We start from the raw sequence: 20,155 nt of genomic DNA, 5'->3' as shown, positions 1-20,155 counted from the left end.
GCAGTAAATGGAGACTTCATGTCTGGTGCAGTAAATGGAGACTTCATGTCTATGGTGCAGTAAATGGAGACTTCATGTCTGGTGCAGTAAATGGAGACTTCATGTCTATGGTGCAGTAAATGGAGACTTCATGTCTGGTGCAGTAAATGGAGACTTCATGTCTGGTGCAGTAAATGGAGACTTCATGTCTGGTGCAGTAAATGGAGACTTCATGTCTATGGTGCAGTAAATGGAGACTTCATGTCCTGGTGCAGTAAATGGAGACTTCATGTCTATGGTGCAGTAAATGGAGACTTCATGTCTGGTGCAGTAAATGGAGACTTCATGTCTGGTGCAGTAAATGGAGACTTCATGTCTGGTGCAGTAAATGGAGACTTCATGTCTATGGTGCAGTAAATGGAGACTTCATGTCTGGTGCAGTAAATGGAGACTTCATGTCTGGTGCAGTAAATGGAGACTTCATGTCTGGTGCAGTAAATGGAGACTTCATGTCTGGTGCAGTAAATGGAGACTTCATGTCTATGGTGCAGTAAATGGAGACTTCATGTCTGGTGCAGTAAATGGAGACTTCATGTCTGGTGCAGTAAATGGAGACTTCATGTCTGGTGCAGTAAATGGAGACTTCATGTCTGGTGCAGTAAATGGAGACTTCATGTCTATGGTGCAGTAAATGGAGACTTCATGTCTGGTGCAGTAAATGGAGACTTCATGTCTATGGTGCAGTAAATGGAGACTTCATGTCTGGTGCAGTAAATGGAGACTTCATGTCTGGTGCAGTAAATGGAGACTTCATGTCTATGGTGCAGTACATGGAGACTTCATGTCTGGTGCAGTAAATGGAGACTTCATGTCTGGTGCAGTAAATGGAGACTTCATGTCTATGGTGCAGTAAATGGAGACTTCATGTCTGGTGCAGTAAATGGAGACTTCATGTCTTGGTGCAGTAAATGGAGACTTCATGTCTATGGTGCAGTAAATGGAGACTTCATGTCTGGTGCAGTAAATGGAGACTTCATGTCTATGGTGCAGTAAATGGAGACTTCATGTCTGGTGCAGTAAATGGAGACTTCATGTCTATGGTGCAGTAAATGGAGACTTCATGTCTATGGTGCAGTAAATGGAGACTTCATGTCTGGTGCATTAAATGGAGACTTCATGTCTATGGTGCAGTAAATGGAGACTTCATGTCTGGTGCAGTAAATGGAGACTTCATGTCTGGTGCAGTAAATGGAGACTTCATGTCTATGGTGCAGTAAATGGAGACTTCATGTCTGGTGCAGTAAATGGAGACTTCATGTCTGGTGCAGTAAATGGAGACTTCATGTCTGGTGCAGTAAATGGAGACTTCATGTCTATGGTGCAGTAAATGGAGACTTCATGTCTATGGTGCAGTAAATGGAGACTTCATGTCTATGGTGCAGTAAATGGAGACTTCATGTCTGGTGCAGTAAATGGAGACTTCATGTCTGGTGCAGTAAATGGAGACTCCATGGCTATGGTGCAGTAAATGGAGACTTCATGTCTGGTGCAGTAAATGGAGACTTCATGTCTGGTGCAGTAAATGGAGACTTCATGTCTGGTGCAGTAAATGGAGACTTCATGTCTGGTGCAGTAAATGGAGACTTCATGTCTATGGTGCAGTAAATGGAGACTTCATGTCTGGTGCAGTAAATGGAGACTTCATGTCTATGGTGCAGTAAATGGAGACTTCATGTCTGGTGCAGTAGATGGAGACTTCATGTCTGGTGCAGTAAATGGAGACTTCATGTCTGGTGCAGTAAATGGAGACTTCATGTCTATGGTGCAGTAAATGGAGACTTCATGTCTATGGTGCAGTAAATGGAGACTTCATGTCTGGTGCAGTAAATGGAGACTTCATGGCTATGGTGCAGTAAATGGAGACTCCATGTCTATGGTGCAGTAAATGGAGACTTCATGTCTGGTGCAGTAAATGGAGACTTCATGTCTGGTGCAGTAAATGGAGACTTCATGTCTGGTGCAGTAAATGGAGACTTCATGTCTGGTGCAGTAAATGGAGACTTCATGTCTGGTGCAGTAAATGGAGACTTCATGTCTGGTGCAGTAAATGGAGACTTCATGTCTATGGTGCAGTAAATGGAGACTTCATGTCTATGGTGCAGTAAATTGAGACTTCATGTCTGGTGCAGTAAATGGAGACTTCATGTCCGGTGCAGTAAATGGAGACTTCTTGTCTGGTGCAGTAAATGGAGACTTCATGTCTATGGTGCAGTAAATGGAGACTTCATGTCTATGGTGCAGTAAATGGAGACTTCATGTCTGGTGCAGTAAATGGAGACTTCATGTCTATGGTGCAGTAAATGGAGACTTCATGTCTATGGTGCAGTAAATGGAGACTTCATGTCTGGTGCAGTAAATGGAGACTTCATGTCTATGGTGCAGTAAATGGAGACTTCATGTCTGGTGCAGTAAATGGAGACTTCATGTCTATGGTGCAGTAAATGGAGACTTCATGTCTATGGTGCAGTAAATGGAGACTTCATGTCTGGTGCAGTAAATGGAGACTTCATGTCTGGTGCAGTAAATGGAGACTTCATGTCTGGTGCAGTAAATGGAGACTTCATGTCTGGTGCAGTAAATGGAGACTTCATGTCTATGGTGCAGTAAATGGAGACTTCATGTCTGGTGCAGTAAATGTAGACTTCATGTCTGGTGCAGTAAATGGAGACTTCATGTCTGGTGCAGTAAATGGAGACTTCATGTCTATGGTGCAGTAAATGGAGACTTCATGTCTATGGTGCAGTAAATGGAGACTTCATGTCTGGTGCAGTAAATGGAGACTTCATGTCTATGGTGCAGTAAATGGAGACTTCATGTCTGGTGCAGTAAATGGAGACTTCATGTCTGGTGCAGTAAATGGAGACTTCATGTCTGGTGCAGTAAATGGAGACTTCATGTCTGGTGCAGTAAATGGAGACTTCATGTCTGGTGCAGTAAATGGAGACTTCATGTCTATGGTGCAGTAAATGGAGACTTCATGTCTATGGTGCAGTAAATGGAGACTTCATGTCTATGGTGCAGTAAATGGAGACTTCATGTCTGGTGCAGTAAATGGAGACTTCATGTCTATGGTGCAGTAAATGGAGACTTCATGTCTGGTGCAGTAAATGGAGACTTCATGTCTATGGTGCAGTAAATGGAGACTTCATGTCTGGTGCAGTAAATGGAGACTTCATGTCTATGGTGCAGTAAATGGAGACTTCATGTCTATGGTGCAGTAAATGGAGACTTCATGTCTGGTGCAGTAAATGGAGACTTCATGTCTGGTGCAGTAAATGGAGACTTCATGTCTGGTGCAGTAAATGGAGACTTCATGTCTATGGTGCAGTAAATGGAGACTTCATGTCTAGGGTGCAGTAAATGGAGACTTCATGTCTGGTGCAGTAAATGGAGACTTCATGTCTATGGTGCAGTAAATGGAGACTTCATGTCTGGTGCAGTAAATGGAGACTTCATGTCTATGGTGCAGTAAATGGAGACTTCATGTCTGGTGCAGTAAATGGAGACTTCATGTCTGGTGCAGTAAATGGAGACTTCATGTCTGGTGCAGTAAATGGAGACTTCATGTCTATGGTGCAGTAAATGGAGACTTCATGTCTATGGTGCAGTAAATGGAGACTTCATGTCTATGGTGCAGTAAATGGAGACTTCATGTCTGGTGCAGTAAATGGAGACTTCATGTCTGGTGCAGTAAATGGAGACTTCATGTCTGGTGCAGTAAATGGAGACTTCATGTCTATGGTGCAGTAAATGGAGACTTCATGTCTAGGGTGCAGTAAATGGAGACTTCATGTCTGGTGCAGTAAATGGAGACTTCATGTCTATGGTGCAGTAAATGGAGACTTCATGTCTATGGTGCAGTAAATGGAGACTTCATGTCTGGTGCAGTAAATGGAGACTTCATGTCTATGGTGCAGTAAATGGAGACTTCATGTCTATGGTGCAGTAAATGGAGACTTCATGTCTGGTGCAGTAAATGGAGACTTCATGTCTATGGTGCAGTAAATGGAGACTTCATGTCTATGGTGCAGTAAATGGAGACTTCATGTCTATGGTGCAGTAAATGGAGACTTCATGTCTGGTGCAGTAAATGGAGACATCATGTCTATGGTGCAGTAAATGGAGACTTCATGTCTGGTGCAGTAAATGGAGACTTCATGTCTGGTGCAGTAAATGGAGACTTCATGTCTGGTGCAGTAAATGGAGACTTCATGTCTATGGTGCAGTAAATGGAGACTTCATGTCTGGTGCAGTAAATGGAGACTTCATGTCTGGTGCAGTAAATGGAGACTTCATGTCTGGTGCAGTAAATGGAGACTTCATGTCTATGGTGCAGTAAATGGAGACTTCATGTCTGGTGCAGTAAATGGAGACTTCATGTCTATGGTGCAGTAAATGGAGACTTCATGTCTGGTGCAGTAAATGGAGACTTCATGTCTGGTGCAGTAAATGGAGACTTCATGTCTATAGTGCAGTAAATGGAGACTTCATGTCTATGGTGCAGTAAATGGAGACTTCATGTCTTTGGTGCAGTAAATGGAGACTTCATGTCTGGTGCAGTAAATGGAGACTTCATGTCTATGGTGCAGTAAATGGAGACTTCATGTCTGGTGCAGTAAATGGAGACTTCATGTCTATGGTGCAGTAAATGGAGACTTCATGTCTGGTGCAGTAAATGGAGACTTCATGTCTATGGTGCAGTAAATGGAGACTTCATGTCTGGTGCAGTAAATGGAGACTTCATGTCTGGTGCAGTAAATGGAGACTTCATGTCTGGTGCAGTAAATGGAGACTTCATGTCTATGGTGCAGTAAATGGAGACTTCATGTCTATGGTGCAGTAAATGGAGACTTCATGTCTATGGTGCAGTAAATGGAGACTTCATGTCTGGTGCAGTAAATGGAGACTTCATGTCTATGGTGCAGTAAATGGAGACTTCATGTCTGGTGCAGTAAATGGAGACTTCATGTCTATGGTGCAGTAAATGGAGACTTCATGTCTGGTGCAGTAAATGGAGACTTCATGTCTGGTGCAGTAAATGGAGACTTCATGGCTGGTGCAGTAAATGGAGACTTCATGTCTGGTGCAGTAAATGGAGACTTCATGTCTGGTGCAGTAAATGGAGACTTCATGTCTATGGTGCAGTAAATGGAGACTTCATGTCTATGGTGCAGTAAATGGAGACTTCATGGCTGGTGCAGTAAATGGAGACATCATGTCTATGGTGCAGTAAATGGAGACTTCATGTCTATGGTGCAGTAAATGGAGACTTCATGTCTTTGGTGCAGTAAATGGAGACTTCATGTCTGGTGCAGTAAATGGAGACTTCATGTCTATGGTGCAGTAAATGGAGACTTCATGTCTATGGTGCAGTAAATGGAGACTTCATGGCTGGTGCAGTAAATGGAGACATCATGTCTATGGTGCAGTAAATGGAGACTTCATGTCTATGGTGCAGTAAATGGAGACTTCATGTCTTTGGTGCAGTAAATGGAGACTTCATGTCTGGTGCAGTAAATGGAGACTTCATGTCTATGGTGCAGTAAATGGAGACTTCATGTCTATGGTGCAGTAAATGGAGACTTCATGTCTGGTGCAGTAAATGGAGACTTCATGTCTATGGTGCAGTAAATGGAGACTTCATGTCTGGTGCAGTAAATGGAGACTTCATGTCTATGGTGCAGTAAATGGAGACTTCATGTCTGGTGCAGTAAATGGAGACTTCATGTCTATGGTGCAGTAAATGGAGACTTCATGTCTGGTGCAGTAAATGGAGACTTCATGTCTGGTGCAGTAAATGGAGACTTCATGTCTGGTGCAGTAAATGGAGACTTCATGTCTATGGTGCAGTAAATGGAGACTTCATGTCTGGTGCAGTAAATGGAGACTTCATGTCTATGGTGCAGTAAATGGAGACTTCATGTCTGGTGCAGTAAATGGAGACTTCATGTCTATGGTGCAGTAAATGGAGACTTCATGTCTATGGTGCAGTAAATGGAGACTTGCGATTAACAAAGAGAAAACTCAGATTATACACTTCAGAAGGAAAGCTGTACAGCAAAGTACCCATAGTTTTATGTTCGGGTCAATGTCTTTGACTTATTCCCCCTCATACAAATACTTAGGTTTTGTTTTTCATTAATTTATGAGTTTCTCTGAGGGAAGGAATGCATTGGCTGACTCAGCAGGTAGAGCATTAGGTGCCATATTAAGTAAAAGGAAATGTTGCCCTGATTTAGGTTTTGCTACATTTACCAAGCTTTATGACACCATGGTTTCTTCCATTTTGTTTCATGCAGCAGGTGTGTGGGGCTTTGAGGAGGCCACCGAATGTAAAAACATTCAGAGTAGAGCTTTGAGGTGTTTTCTCGGGGTGCATAAGTATACCACTAAGTTGGCCATTGAAGGTGACACAGGTTGGGAAAGCTGCCTGACAAGGCAGAGAAGTGAAATGATCAGATTATGGAATCGCCTTATCCAACTGCCAGAAGAGAGGTTTACGAAAATTATATTTAATTGGAATAAAAGATGTAATCATCCGTGGATAAGAGAGGTCTCCTCAATTTTCTCACTTTCTGATTTAAACATATATATTTTTTAAATAACCTTCACTGTAACATTAATACAGTCAAATATAAACTGTCAATGTTACATCAGCAGCAATGGAGGGTGGACATAAAAAAAGCTAAATTAAGAAGTTATATTCAATTCAAAGAGGACTACATGACTGAACCTTATGTTGCATTTATTTAAAAAGAGGACAGAGGTCCCTCTGTGCCCAGTTAAGATCTGGTGCATTACCTCTGGCAGTTGAGGTGGGCAGATATACTGGCATTCCTGAGGAGCAGCGACTGTGTGCTCTTTGTGACCTGGGAGTTGTAGAGGATGAGTTTCATTTTGTTTTCTATTGTCCACTATACCATGATTTAAGAAACTCTTTATTTGAAAAAAAATCAGGATAAGAACCCAGATTTGTTTTGGATGTCTGAGTGTTTTTATGTTAAATTGGTTGTTCAGTAATGAAGTTTTTGTTTTAGGACAATTCGTAGAGAAGGCGTGGCAGTTACGTTGGAGAACGATGTATCCATAAGTAACTGTCTATGTATTTTGTGTATATGTATTATTATGTATGTACAATTTTGTGAGCCTGTGCAGGCTGGGCATCTTATGATGTAGGACACTTTAATAAAAACTCTATCTATCTATCTATCAATTTCAAGGACCCACCCATTTAATGGCATTTCCATCTCTGGGACCCCCAATTTATATTGTAAAATAACGGGTCCATTTGGTTCCATTTGTAAACTCTCAGAGTTACAGACCCATAAGGGTTAATTTGGTTCCATTTGTACACTCTCAGAGTTACAGACCCATAAGGGTCCATTTGGTTCCATTTGTAAACTCTCAGAGTTACAGACCCATAAGGGTTAATTTGGTTCCATTTGTACACTCTCAGAGTTACAGACCCATAAGGGTCCATTTGGTTCCATTTGTAAACTCTCAGAGTTACAGACCCATAAGGGTTCATTTGGTTCCATTTGTACACTCTCAGAGTTACAGACCCATAAGGGTTCATTTGGTTCCATTTGTACACTCTCAGAGTTACAGACCCATAAGGGTTCATTTGGTTCCATTTGTACACTCTCAGAGTTAAATTAACTATCTCTAATTGAGCTAGGTACCCCCTGGAACTCCCTCAAGGACCCCTAGGGGTCCCCGGACCCCACTTTGGGAACCCATGGCGTAGAATATTGGATTAAATAGCAGTAAAACTGTTAAGGATACGCTCAGCGTGCGGTCACTAGAGGCAGTAATGAGCCAGGTGTGTGTGGAGGTCGTGGAGGTCAAGGTCGTGATGGAGGTGATCTGTTGACAATGACCTCTGCATTCTACCAGCCTCTGACCTGTCTGGAAACACACACGCACGCACGCACGCACGCACACACACACGCACGCACGCACGCACGCAAACACGCACGCACACACGATGCGAGCTTGTAGATCAGATATCTTTAAGACAATATCGACGATCTTAAGAACATTTCCACGACATCATTATTATCTCAACATTAGGCAGCTTGGAAGTGGTTCATTAATCCATAGCAGTGACAACAGTGACATCTGGTGGTAACAACACGGTAGTATGCACAGCAAACAGCTTACCTAGCAAATTACAGTACAAAAATTAATGAAGAATTGATGTTATGAGTGAAATACAGAATGAAATTCATATTCCGAACCAGAACCATACAATGCTTTTATGATGTGAGAGAAATGCAGTCGAGCCGACCGATGCCGATTGTGGAGAGTCCTAGAGCTCCAATTATTACCGATATTTTGTCAGAAATGTGCAACATTGTCTAATGATTTTATTTATTTATTTATTTATTCAAATTGATTAGACTCTAATCAATTTGAAAAAAGAAAATGTTAGATTTGAGTCAAGTTTCTATTTGACAACATCTAACTTGAATTTATTCATTTAAACATTTAAACCCATCAGAAAATGTTCAAAAATAGCCGATCTACAAGCTCTGTAGATCGGCTATTTTTTAATTATTTTGGAAGCTTTTCAACATTTTCACGAATGACATCCCCGAAAAACATATTATGGACGTAAAGGTTGAAAGAAATCGGGACAAATCGGTTGCATAACTGCCGATACCGATGTCGTAAAAAAACTAACGACCGATACTTTGGTCGGACCGATACTTTGGTCGGACCGATACATCGGCCGGACTCTAAAATACAGAATGATATTTACCTTCATATTCCAAACCAAAACCAGGCCATCGTCTCCTGCTGACGCACACCTGGAAATAAGAGAAAACACGTGAAATATGACATTATAAACATACACACACAGTAGAAATATGACATTATAAACATTCACACACAGTAGAAATACAACAGATGCCTGCCTGCCCACCCGCCCACCCGCCCGCCCGCCCATCTGCCTTGTGACATTTACGTCACATTAAAATTAAACAATGGTATGAAATGTTGATTTCAGTCTGAGAACTACTGATGGTCACTATATGAAATATAGTCCATAGCCGTCAAGTGGCTATGGCCAAATGTAGCCCAATGAGTGTTTTTATGCAAAACTAATGCTTGGAATGGATTCAGCATCATGAAAACCCTCTAGTTTGATATGTCACATGCTACTGAAAGCAAAAGGAAATCTAGAACTATGTGCCTTATATAGGATGTATAATTATGTTGGCCATACTGTACATGTGTTGGTACATACTGTACAGGCCATTTTCAACACTTTCCCCTCAGACAATTCCAGGCAACCTTTTTTATTTTATATTATTCAGGATATATTGAAGATACAAAATCAGCTGAGTTTGTTTTTTCTGCAATTAGTTTGAGGTTTGATCCTGTATTTTCCATAGATTTCCTGTCCTAATTCTGAACACAGCACTGCTAGTCTGCTATGAGTTACTAGTCCTATTACTAGTCCTATTAACTAGTCCTATTAACTAACACAGCACTGCTACAGTCTGCTATATGAGTAACTAGTCCTTTTAACTAGTCCTATTAACTAACACAGCACTGCTACAGTCTGCTATGAGTTACTAGTCCTATTAACTAGTCCTATTAACTAACACAGCACTGCTACAGTCTGCTATGAGTTACTAGTCCTATTAACTAGTCCTATTAACTAACACAGCACTGCTACAGTCTGCTATGAGTTACTAGTCCTATTAACTAGTCCTATTAACTAACACAGCACTGCTACAGTCTGCTATGAGTTACTAGTCCTATTAACTAGTCCTATTAACTAACACAGCACTGCTACAGTCTGCTATGAGTTACTAGTCCTATTAACTAGTCATATTAACTAACACAGCACTGCTACAGTCTGCTATGAGTTACTAGTCATATTAACTAGTCCTATTAACTAACACAGCACTGCTACAGTCTGCTATGAGTTACTAGTCCTATTACTAGTCCTATTAACTAGTCATATTAACTAGTCATATTACTAGTCATATTAACTAGTCCTATTAACTAGTCATATTAACTAACACAGCACTGCTACAGTCTGCTATGAGTTACTAGTCCTATTACTAGTCCTATTAACTAACACAGCACTGCTACAGTCTGCTATGAGTTACTAGTCCTATTAACTAGTCCTATTACTAGTCCTATAAACTAACACAGCACTGCTACAGTCTGCTATGAGTTACTAGTCCTATTACTAGTCCTATTACTAGTCCTATTAACTAGTCCTATTAACTAGTCCTATTAACTAACACAGCACTGCTACAGTCTGCTATGAGTTACTAGTCCTATTACTAGTCCTAGTACTAGTCCTATTAACTAACACAGCACTGCTACAGTCTGCTATGAGTTACTAGTCCTATTACTAGTCCTATTACTAGTCCTATTAACTAGTCCTATTAACTAACACAGCACTGCTACAGTCTGCTATGAGTTACTAGTCCTATTACTAGTCATATTACTAGTCATATTACTAGTCCTATTAACTAGTCCTATTAACTAGTCCTATTAACTAGTCCTATTAACTAACACAGCACTGCTACAGTCTGCTATGAGTTACTAGTCCTATTACTAGTCCTATTACTAGTCCTATTAACTAACACAGCACTGCTACAGTCTGCTATGAGTTACTAGTCCTATTACTAGTCCTATTACTAGTCCTATTAACTAGTCATATTAACTAACACAGCACTGCTACAGTCTGCTATGAGTTACTAGTCCTATTACTAGTCCTATTACTAGTCCTATAAACTAACACAGCACTGCTACAGTCTGCTATGAGTTACTAGTCCTATTACTAGTCCTATTACTAGTCTTATTACTAGTCCTATTAACTAGTCCTATTAACTAGTCCTATTAACTAGTCCTATTAACTAACACAGCACTGCTACAGTCTGCTATGAGTTACTAGTCCTATTACTAGTCCTATTAACTAACACAGCACTGCTACAGTCTGCTATGAGTTACTAGTCCTATTACTAGTCATATTACTAGTCCTATTAACTAGTCCTATTAACTAACACAGCACTGCTACAGTCTGCTATGAGTTACTAGTCCTATTACTAGTCCTATTACTAGTCCTATAAACTAACACAGCACTGCTACAGTCTGCTATGAGTTACTAGTCCTATTACTAGTCCTATTACTAGTCCTATAAACTAACACAGCACTGCTACAGTCTGCTATGAGTTACTAGTCCTATTACTAGTCCTATTACTAGTCCTATTAACTAACACAGCACTGCTACAGTCTGCTATGAGTTACTAGTCCTATTACTAGTCATATTACTAGTCCTATTAACTAACACAGCACTGCTACAGTCTGCTATGAGTTACTAGTCCTATTAACTAGTCCTATTAACTAGTCCTATTAACTAACACAGCACTGCTACAGTCTGCTATGAGTAACTAGTCATAGTAACTAGTCCTATTAACTAGTCCTATTAACTAGTCATATTAACTAGTCCTATTAACTAACACAGCACTGCTACAGTCTGCTATGAGTAACTAGTCATAGTTACTAGTCCTATTAACTAGTCCTATTAACTAGTCCTATTAACTAGTCCTATTAACTAACACAGCACTGCTACAGTCTGCTATGAGTAACTAGTCCTATTAACTAGTCCTATTAACTAACACAGCACTGCTACAGTCTGCTATATGAGTAACTAGTCCTATTAACTAGTCCTATTAACTAACACAGCACTGCTACAGTCTGCTATGAGTAACTAGTCCTATTAACTAGTCCTATTAACTAACAAAGCACTGCTACAGTCTGCTATGAGTAACTAGTCCTATTAACTAGTCCTATTACTAGTCCTATTAACTAACACAGCACTGCTACAGTCTGCTATATGAGTTACTAGTCCTATTAACTAGTCCTATTAACTAGTCCTATTAACTAACACAGCACTGCTACAGTCTGCTATATGAGTAACTAGTCCTATTTACTAGTCCTATTAACTAACACAGCACTGCTACAGTCTGCTATGAGTAACTAGTCCTATTAACTAGTCCTATTAACTAGTCATATTACTAGTCCTATTAACTAGTCCTATTACTAGTCCTATTAACTAGTCCTATTACTAGTCCTATTAACTAGTCCTATTACTAGTCATATTAACTAGTCCTATTAACTAACACAGCACTGCTACAGTCTGCTATATGAGTAACTAGTCCTATTAACTAGTCCTATTAACTAACACAGCACTGCTACAGTCTGCTATATGAGTAACTAGTCCTATTAACTAGTCCTATTAACTAGTCCTATTAACTAACACAGCACTGCTACAGTCTGCTATATGAGTAACTAGTCCTATTTACTAGTCCTATTAACTAACAGCACTGCTACAGTCTGCTATGAGTAACTAGTCCTATTAACTAGTCCTATTAACTAGTCCTATTACTAGTCCTATTAACTAGTCATATTACTAGTCCTATTAACTAGTCCTATTACTAGTCCTATTAACTAGTCCTATTACTAGTCCTATTAACTAGTCATATTAACTAACACAGCACTGCTACAGTCTGCTATATGAGTAACTAGTCCTATTAACTAGTCCTATTAACTAGTCCTATTAATTAACACAGCACTGCTACAGTCTGCTATATGAGTAACTAGTCCTATTAACTAGTCATATTAACTAGTCCTATTAACTAACACAGCACTGCTACAGTCTGCTATGAGTAACTAGTCCTATTAACTAGTCCTATTAACTAACACAGCACTGCTACAGTCTGCTATGAGTAACTAGTCCTATTAACTAGTCCTATTAACTAGTCCTATTAACTAACACAGCACTGCTACAGTCTGCTATATGAGTTACTAGTCCTATTAACTAGTCCTATTAACTAACACAGCACTGCTACAGTCTGCTATATGAGTAACTAGTCCTATTAACTAGTCCTATTAACTAGTCCTATTAACTAGTCCTATTACTAGTCCTATTAACTAGTCCTATTACTAGTCCTATTAACTAGTCCTATTACTAGTCCTATTAACTAACACAGCACTGCTACAGTCTGCTATGAGTAACTAGTCCTATTAACTAGTCCTATTAACTAGTCCTATTAACTAGTCCTATTACTAGTCCTATTAACTAGTCCTATTACTAGTCCTATTAACTAGTCCTATTACTAGTCCTATTAACTAGTCCTATTACTAGTCCTATTAACTAGTCCTATTAACTAACACAGCACTGCTACAGTCTGCTATGAGTAACTAGTCCTATAAACTAACACAGCACTGCTACAGTCTGCTATATGAGTAACTAGTCCTATTAACTAGTCCTATTAACTAGTCCTATTAACTAACACAGCACTGCTACAGTCTGCTATATGAGTAACTAGTCCTATTAACTAGTCATATTAACTAGTCCTATTAACTAACACAGCACTGCTACAGTCTGCTATGAGTAACTAGTCCTATTAACTAGTCCTATTAACTAACACAGCACTGCTACAGTCTGCTATATGAGTAACTAGTCCTATTAACTAACACAGCACTGCTACAGTCTGCTATATGAGTAACTAGTCCTATTAACTAACACAGCACTTCTACAGTCTGCTATATGAGTAACTAGTCCTATTAACTAACACAGCACTTCTACAGTCTGCTATATGAGTAACTAGTCCTATTAACTAGTCCTATTAACTAGTCCTATTAACTAACACAGCACTGCTACAGTCTGCTATATGAGTAACTAGTCCTATTAACTAGTCCTATTAACTAGTCCTATTAACTCAACACAGCACTGCTACAGTCTGCTATGAGTAACTAGTCCTATTAACTAGTCATATTAACTAGTCCTATTAACTAACACAGCACTGCTACAGTCTGCTATATGAGTAACTAGTCCTATTAACTAACACAGCCCTGCTACAGTCTGCTATATGAGTAACTAGTCCTATTAACTAGTCCTATTAACTAGTCCTATTAACTAACACAGCACTGATACAGTCTGCTATATGAGTAACTAGTCCTATTAACTAACACAGCCCTGCTACAGTCTGCTATATGAGTAACTAGTCCTATTAACTAGTCCTATTAACTAGTCCTATTAACTAACACAGCACTGCTACAGTCTGCTATATGAGTAACTAGTCCTATTAACTAACACAGCACTGCTACAGTCTGCTATATGAGTAACTAGTCCTATTAACTAACACAGCACTGCTACAGTCTGCTATATGAGTAACTAGTCCTATTAACTAACACAGCCCTGCTACAGTCTGCTATATGAGTAACTAGTCCTATTAACTAGTCCTATTAACTAGTCCTATTAACTAACACAGCACTGCTACAGTCTGCTATATGAGTAACTAGTCCTATTAACTAGTCCTATTAACTAGTCCTATTAACTAACACAGCACTGCTACAGTCTGCTATATGAGTAACTAGTCCTATTAACTAACACAGCCCTGCTACAGTCTGCTATATGAGTAACTAGTCCTATTAACTAGTCCTATTAACTAGTCCTATTAACTAACACAGCACTGCTACAGTCTGCTATATGAGTAACTAGTCCTATTAACTAGTCCTATTAACTAGTCCTATTAACTAACACAGCACTGCTACAGTCTGCTATATGAGTAACTAGTCCTATTAACTAACACAGCCCTGCTACAGTCTGCTATATGAGTAACTAGTCCTATTAACTAGTCCTATTAACTAGTCCTATTAACTAACACAGCACTGCTACAGTCTGCTATATGAGTAACTAGTCCTATTAACTAACACAGCCCTGCTACAGTCTGCTATATGAGTAACTAGTCCTATTAACTAGTCCTATTAACTAGTCCTATTAACTAACACAGCACTGCTACAGTCTGCTATATGAGTAACTAGTCCTATTAACTAACACAGCACTGCTACAGTCTGCTATATGAGTAACTAGTCCTATTAACTAACACAGCACTGCTACAGTCTGCTATATGAGTAACTAGTCCTATTAACTAACACAGCCCTGCTACAGTCTGCTATATGAGTAACTAGTCCTATTAACTAGTCCTATTAACTAGTCCTATTAACTAACACAGCACTGCTACAGTCTGCTATATGAGTAACTAGTCCTATTAACTAGTCCTATTAACTAGTCCTATTAACTAACACAGCACTGCTACAGTCTGCTATATGAGTAACTAGTCCTATTAACTAGTCCTATTAACTAGTCCTATTAACTAACACAGCACTGCTACAGTCTGCTATATGAGTAACTAGTCCTATTAACTAGTCCTATTAACTAGTCCTATTAACTAACACAGCACTGCTACAGTCTGCTATATGAGTAACTAGTCCTATTAACTAGTCCTATTAACTAGTCCTATTAACTAGTCCTATTAACTAACACAGCACTGCTACAGTCTGCTATATGAGTAACTAGTCCTATTAACTAGTCCTATTAACTAGTCCTATTAACTAACACAGCACTGCTACAGTCTGCTATATGAGTTACTAGTCCTATTAACTAGTCCTATTAACTAACACAGCACTGCTACAGTCTGCTATATGAGTAACTAGTCCTATTAACTAACACAGCCCTGCTACAGTCTGCTATATGAGTAACTAGTCCTATTAACTAGTCCTATTAACTAACACAGCACTGCTACAGTCTGCTATATGAGTAACTAGTCCTATTAACTAACACAGCACTGCTACAGTCTGCTATATGAGTAACTAGTCCTAAAACCTTTCTAATTATTTGTTCAGACCCAAAGAATGTGTTTATTGTCATGATTTGTCACCTGACGTCATCGATCTGCACCAGGAAGCGAACGATGTCAAAATGTCCTTTCAGGACCTGCAGTTCAGTGAAGATGTTTTTAGGCTGTTCCTCTCCGATGCACATCACACTGCTCCTCTGGAACGTAAACAACACAATGGAAACCAAATTAGGAGCTGCGCTAAAACTGTTGGTAGGCCTGTTGAGGTCGTGTTACGTTCATTTAAAGAGACCCAGACCAAGAGCATGCTTAGACTGGCCAAGAGCATCTCCTCTGACCCCTTACATGTTTTAAATGATGAATATCAACTGCTGCCCTCCATGAGGCGGTTTAGAGTCCCGAAATATAAGAAAAACAGGCTAAAGAAGTCATTTGTACACCAGTCTGTTCTGCTTTTAAACCAAAATTGGTAAACCAAGAGGATATGTTCTATTGTTCTTCTTGTTCCTGTCTGCTACTGTGATGTGTGTCCTATAATGTATCATTCTGTAATGTATTGTGTCTGTCTTGTCTGTATCTTGAACGGTGACGTCATGGACGCAAAGCAAATTTCAGTGTAAGCTGACAATAAAGTTGTATCGTATCGTATCGTAAACAACACAATGTCAACAACACACTGCTCCTCTGGAAAGGAAACACACGACCTGAGTTATTTTATTTCTTACAGTTAAAAAACTCTATATTGTGATAGTAGCCTAATAAGCAGGAAGTAAAATGTATGTGTAAAGCACCTTTTCAAACAATGTTACAAAGTGCTGTGTACAATATGGACAACAATAGAAAACATTCAAGTTAAAACAAGATTTAAAGAAAAAGTTAAAATATGGTATGAGAGCAATAACACAAGTAGAATCTAGTGTTTGTTTGTTAAAGGACCACTTCACCACTTTTCAACTTCTCTTCCTATAATTGGTCCTAACTAATGTTCATGATAAAATACCACCATTTTTCCTACTCAGTCTGTGTCTCATAGGAAGGCTGTGGGCAGTTCAGAAACCCGTCCACCAGTGACATCATCGATGGTGAATCCAAGCTAATAGAAAAGGCAGGCTTTCTTTTCCTGAAAAGTTGCAATGCAAAAGTTGAAGCCATCGTTCTCACGATAATACAAATGTAAATATATTTTAAAACAAATCTTGTTTAAAAATAAATCTGCCTAATGATGATGTCACTGGTGGACGGGTGTCCGAACTGCCCAAAGCCCTCCTATGAGACACAGACTGAGTAGGAAAAAATGGTGGTTTTATCATGAACATTAGTGAGGACCAATTATATGAAGAGATGTTGAAAAGTGGTGAAGTGGTCCTTTAAGGGTGATTTTCCTGTCTCATACAGTGTGTGCACGCACGCACTCACTTTTCTGTTATATTTTCTTCAATATAGTTTTTTTTTTTAAATTCTTTGTATGTAAAGCACTTTACTTACTTACAGCGCACACACACACACACACACACACACATTTAATAATTAATTTATACAGTATGTATAAATTAATTTTAGGACCTGAATGGAAACGCATTATGGACCTTTTCGGATACCTTTTAGATCAGTCGTTTTCAACCCTTTATGTTTTTTCTGAATTTTGATTGGACTAAATTATTTTCGCTCCTATGCCACTAAAATGTGGAACGCCCTACCAACAGCCATTGAGACGTGTGAATCCCTAGACTCCTTCAAAACTGCTCTCAAAGGGCACCTACGGACGACTGCAATTCGCCTGCAGGCTAATCAAGGTCTAAATGTAGACAGTCTATATATAGACGTTGAAACGACGTTGTTTAATTAGATTAGACGTTGTTTCAACGTCTAATCTAAGCCTAGACTGCTAAAACACTTTCCTTTTTAGACTATTTTCTACCCCCGTTTTTAGACCAATTTTTTAGCCATTTAGACGTCTATTAGACTACAAAGATGTCCCCCCCCCCCCCCCCCCCCCCATAGAAGTGTCTATTTGTACGTCTCTAAATGTTTTGATGAATTGAACAAGGTGGATCCTCTTGTAAACAAGTGTAATGCTTTATGGTGTCGTCCACTCACAGTTAACAGTCTTTGTATTGAGTTGTGCTTTAAATGTACTGTAATTCTGCAAACTGTTAATAAATACTTCAATCAATCAATCAATCAATCGATCAATACTGTGGACGATACACTGATAAAGCATTACACTTGTTTACAAGTACAAACAACAACATGTTCCTTTTTCAATTAATCAGAACATTTAGAGCACTTCTACATACAAACAGGAAATCACAGGTTGGAGCTTTCGTTTGAAATAAACCCATTCTTGATTGATTGAAGTATTTATTAACAGTTTGCAGAATTACAGTACATTTCAAGCACAACTACTACTACTACTACTACTACTACTACTACATAACCTACTGTGAAATACAAATGTCAATCAATCAAATCAATATAAAGTATTTATGAATAAATCTTACAGTAGCCTATATATTAATAAGACAGTATTTATAAATAAATCTTACAGTACCTCCACAGCACCCTGAGCCTCTCGTCCTCCGAGGATCCATCGCAGCATTATGGCTGATTTATTGATTAATGTATGATATAATAATCAATAACAGGCTTAGTGAACGTAGAACAGCTGCATCATCATATCATATAAAGTCGTTTTTATGATATTTAGCAGCACTATAAAACCCTGACTGCCACAGCCTGTGGTTTCTATCTTCGCTGTATTCATAAACGAGTCCAATCTGGTGAATAAAGAGCTTTTTAAAAGCGTTAAAATGATAAATATTGATGGTTTTGTTGTTGTTTTTTTCTGCAGGAAGACATAACAGTGTCGACCATAACGGTCACGTGACTCACAACCAGTGTTGCCAGATTCTGTAACCGAAACAAGCGACCGGTTCTATGAAAACAAGCCCAAAATGAATGTGAAAATAGCAGATCTACAAGCAATGCGACCGTCGCGAGCTTGCAGATGCTATTTTCTTGTGGATGTAGATGCTATTTTCAATTAAAAAAATGTAATAATTAAATGTAGTTGTGGAATATATTTTTAAACACAATTCTTGTCCCTGTGCATACAATATTTTCAGATGTCGGTCTGCAGACAAATTTACACAATTATTTGGGGGTCCAAATGACATGGAACTGCGTGAGAAGAGAATCACTGGTTTAAACAACATTAAACAAGACCAAATAAACAACTACACGTTAGAAACAAGCCCAAATAAACAACTTTAGAAACAAGAGCAAAAACCCACAACCCGCGACTAAATAAGCCCAAAGTCGCTTATAATAAGCAGACATGGCAACACTGCTCACTACTACGGAAGCCTGGGATGGACTAAACTCATTCTAAAATAGCGTTCACACTGCTATAAACACAGATAAAAAAAAAAAAAAATGCTCAAAATAATATAAAAAAGTAGGTCACATGTTTTGATCTATGCAGTTGTTTATTAATGTTTATATTATATTAAATGCATTAAGCAGTACACTAGATAAACATTGTGCATTTCCATTAAAGACGCACACAGCGGCAGCGGTGGCCGAATGGATTGCGGAGCGGTCTTGATACCGGAAGGTCTCCAGTTCGAATCAGCGGTCCGACACGTTAAAATTACTACCGCTGAAGTGCCCTTGAGCAAGGCATTGAACCACTACCATGAAATGTTCTATGAGCAGGGCCTGGCTGGAAACAAGTTCTTGAGCTTAGCCCAGATACCCTGGGTAATGATTATGTTTTCCCCAGCCTCTGCCCTGACATGGTTATACCACTAGATGGCAGTGCATACCAATGAGTTTAGGTAATGAAATGAAATGAAATCTATATTTACCCAGGGTATCTGGGCTAAGCTCAAGAACTTGTTTCCAGCCAGGCCCTGCTCATAGAACACATTTCATCGTAGTGGTTGATGCCTTGTTCAAGGGCATTTCAGCGGTGGTAATTTTAACGTGTCGGACGGCTGGTTCGAACTGGGAACCTTCCGGTATCTAGACCGCGCCGCTATCCGTTCGGCCACCGCTGCCAGGTCTTCTTCCAGCTTCAGCCCTTTATTTCACATTCTTTCCGTCAGTACTAAACCTTGTGCTTTCTTTGACATGTAGGCTACCCATTCTGCATACTGTGAAATAAAAATGATCAATCAATCAATTTGATTTATTGACAATTACTCATGAACATTGGGAGTTTAGCAGATAGCAGTTGTTTCTGGAAGTCTTAGTAGAAATGGTACCCCGACAAGTCTTAGTAGAAATGGTACCCCGACAAGTCTTAGTAGAAATGGTACCCCGACAAGTCTTAGTAGAAATGGTACCCCGACAAGTCTTAGTAGAAATGGTACCCCGACAAGTCTTAGTAGAAATGGTACCCCGACAAGTCTTAGTAGAAATGGAACCCCGACAAGTCT

General features: G+C 39.4%; 1 protein-coding gene across 1 annotated transcript in view; it reads right to left on the bottom strand.

The window, feature by feature from the left end:
• Positions 1-18,600, bottom strand: part of LOC306919179 (WD repeat-containing protein 41-like) — a gene marked incomplete at its 3' end in the record, with an annotated part of 21,930 nt that extends 3,330 nt beyond the window's left edge. The window contains exons 1-4 of the mRNA XM_079532008.1: positions 18,265-18,600; positions 15,795-15,910; positions 8,804-8,852; positions 7,825-7,947 (exon numbers count right to left, since the gene is read on the bottom strand). Of these exons, the coding sequence (XP_079388134.1) occupies positions 7,825-7,947; positions 8,804-8,852; positions 15,795-15,910; positions 18,265-18,312 (336 nt within the window). The 5' untranslated portion in view covers positions 18,313-18,600. The remainder of the gene's footprint in view (positions 1-7,824; positions 7,948-8,803; positions 8,853-15,794; positions 15,911-18,264) is intronic.
• Positions 18,601-20,155: the final 1,555 nt, after the last annotated feature.

The sequence above is a fragment of the Electrona antarctica genome, assembly GCF_951216825.1.
Source record: "Electrona antarctica genome assembly, contig: scaffold_255, whole genome shotgun sequence".
NCBI classification, from domain to species: Eukaryota; Metazoa; Chordata; class Actinopteri; order Myctophiformes; family Myctophidae; genus Electrona; species Electrona antarctica.
The sequence above is the reverse complement of the archived record's forward strand: the minus strand, read 5'-3'. Positions and strand labels throughout refer to the sequence as shown.